Source organism: Penaeus chinensis, chromosome 42 (genome assembly GCF_019202785.1).
Source record: "Penaeus chinensis breed Huanghai No. 1 chromosome 42, ASM1920278v2, whole genome shotgun sequence".
Taxonomy (NCBI): domain Eukaryota; kingdom Metazoa; phylum Arthropoda; class Malacostraca; order Decapoda; family Penaeidae; genus Penaeus; species Penaeus chinensis.
Window position 1 is genome coordinate 3664283 of NC_061860.1, and position 2500 is coordinate 3666782.

A 2500-nucleotide genomic window follows, 5' to 3' on the forward strand; every position below is an offset into this window, starting at 1 on the left:
AGAGAGAGAGAGAGAGAGAGAGAGAGAGAGAGAGGGAATGCAAAGTCGATGATGGCACCCCTTACAATGAACAAGAACACCAATGACAAACGAATACGTAGAGGAATAAATACCTAAAAAAAAAAAATACAATGAAACATAAACTAAACAGAAAAAAAAAACATTAACAAAACCTGTAACAAACCCCAGAATAACAATAAAACAAACAAAAAAAAGACAAATAATAAAAATTTAATACAAACACACATCCATAATCAGAACAAAATAACATATAATAAAATATAACAAAAATAAAATAAAATAAAATATAACATAATAAAATAGAATAAAATAGATTAAAAATTAATAGAATAAATATAATAGAATTGAATTAGAGAAAGAAATAGATAAAAATGTAAAAATAAAATCTTACCTTTTCTCTCCTTCACTTGCTGATCGTCACCAACAAACACGGGATTATCCATTTTTGTCTTTTTCTTCTTCTTCCCCTGTTTTCTTCTTTCCTTTGTGTCCTATATCCCACTTCTTTCGTTTCTTCGCTCTGCTATTTTCTACTATTTTTAGCTATTATTGTTTTTTTTCTCTCTCTCTCTTTCTCTCAATATATTGTCCAATTTCTAATGTCTTCGTAAATCATTTGTTTCTCGCGTGCTGCAGGAAATGATCAATCAGGCTGTTATATTTTTTTATGTTGTTCCCTGTAATTAGGTATGTATGTTTTTACATGATGATGATTATTATATTGTTCCCTTGTCTTTTTTTCTTGCTCTGTGTCACTCTCTGTTTTTCACTGTCCCCCTCTCTCTCTTTTTCATTACCCCTCTCTCTCTCTCTTTTGCACTGTTCCTCTCTCTCTCTCTCTCTTTCACTGTCACTCACTCTCTCTCTCTCTTTCACTGTCCCTCACTCTCTCTCTCTTTCACTGTCCCTCACTCTCTCTCTCTTTCACTGTCCCTCACTCTCTCTCTCTTTCACTATCCCTCACTCTCTCTCTCTCTTTCACTGTCCCTCACTCTCTCTCTCTCTTTCACTGTCCCTCACTCTCTCTCTCTCTTTCACTGTCCCTCACTCTCTCTCTCTCTTTCACTGTCCCTCACTCTCTCTCTCTCTTTCACTGTCCCTCACTCTCTCTCTCTCTTTCACTGTCCCTCACTCTCTCTCTCTCTTTCACTGTCACTCCACTCTCTCTCTCTCTTTCACTGTCCCTCACTCTCTCTCTCTCTTTCACTGTCCCTCACTCTCTCTCTCTCTCTTCACTGTCCCTCACTCTCTCTCTCTCTTTCACTGTCCCTCACTCTCTCTCTCTCTTTCACTGTCCCTCACTCTCTCTCTCTTTCATGTCCCTCCTCTCTCTCTCTTTCACTGTCCCTCACTCTCTCTCTCTCTTTCACTGTCCCTCACTCTCTCTCTCTCTTTCACTGTCCCTCACTCTCTTCTCTCTCCCTCCTCTTTCACTGTCCCTCACTCTCTCTCTCTCTTTCACTGTCCCTCACTCTCTCTCTCTCTTTCACTGTCCCTCACTCTCTCTCTCTCTTTCACTGTCCCTCACTCTCTCTCTCTCTTTCACTGTCCCTCACTCTCTCTCTCTTCACTTCCCTCACTCTCTCTCTCTCCACTGCCCTCACTCTCTCTCTCTTTTCACTGTCCCTCACTCTCTCTCTCTCTTTCACTGTCCCTCACTCTCTCTCTCTCTTTCACTGTCCCTCACTCTCTCTCTCTCTTTCACTGTCCCTCACTCTCTCTCTCTCTTTCACTGTCCCTCACTCTCTCTCTCTCTTTCACTGTCCCTCACTCTCTCTCTCTCTTTCACTGTCCCTCACTCTCTCTCTCTCTTTCACTGTCCCTCACTCTCTCTCTCTCTTTCACTGTCCCTCACTCTCTCTCTCTCTTTCACTGTCCCTCACTCTCTCTCTCTTTCACTGTCCCTCACTCTCTCTCTCTTTCACTGTCCCTCACTCTCTCTCTCTTTCACTGTCCCTCACTCTTTCTCTCTTTCACTGTCCCTCACTCTCTCTCTCTTTCACTGTCCCTCACTCTCTCTCTCTTTCACTGTCCCTCACTCTCTCTCTCTCTTTCACTGTCCCTCACTCTCCCTCACTCTCTCTCTATCTTTCACTGTCCCTCTCTCTGTTTTTCACTGTCCCTCTCTCTGTTTTTCACTGTCCCTCTCTCTGTTTTTCACTGTCCCTCTCTCTGTTTTTCACTGTCCCTCTCTCTGTTTTTCACTGTCCCTCTCTCTGTTTTTCACTGTCCCTCTCTCTGTTTTTCACTGTCCCTCTCTCTGTTTTTCACTGTCCCTCTCTGTTTTTCACTGTCCCTCTCTGTTTTTCATTGTCCCTCTCTCTGTTTTTCACTGTCCCTCTCTCTGTTTTTCACTGTCCGTCGCTCTGTTTTTCACTGTCCCTCTCTCTGTTTTTCACTGTTACTCTCTCTGTTTTTCACTGTTACTCTCTCTGTTTCTCACTGTTACTCTCTCTGCTTTTCACTGTCACTCTCTCCC

General features: G+C 42.3%; 1 protein-coding gene across 1 annotated transcript in view; it reads right to left on the reverse strand.

Annotated features, from left to right (window-relative positions):
• Positions 1–2500, reverse strand: part of LOC125047846 (b(0,+)-type amino acid transporter 1-like) — an 81511-nt gene that overhangs the window by 78149 nt on the left and 862 nt on the right. Inside the window, exon 2 of the mRNA XM_047646358.1 lies at positions 413–698. Within this exon, the coding sequence (XP_047502314.1) occupies positions 413–464 (52 nt within the window). The 5' untranslated portion in view covers positions 465–698. The remainder of the gene's footprint in view (positions 1–412; positions 699–2500) is intronic.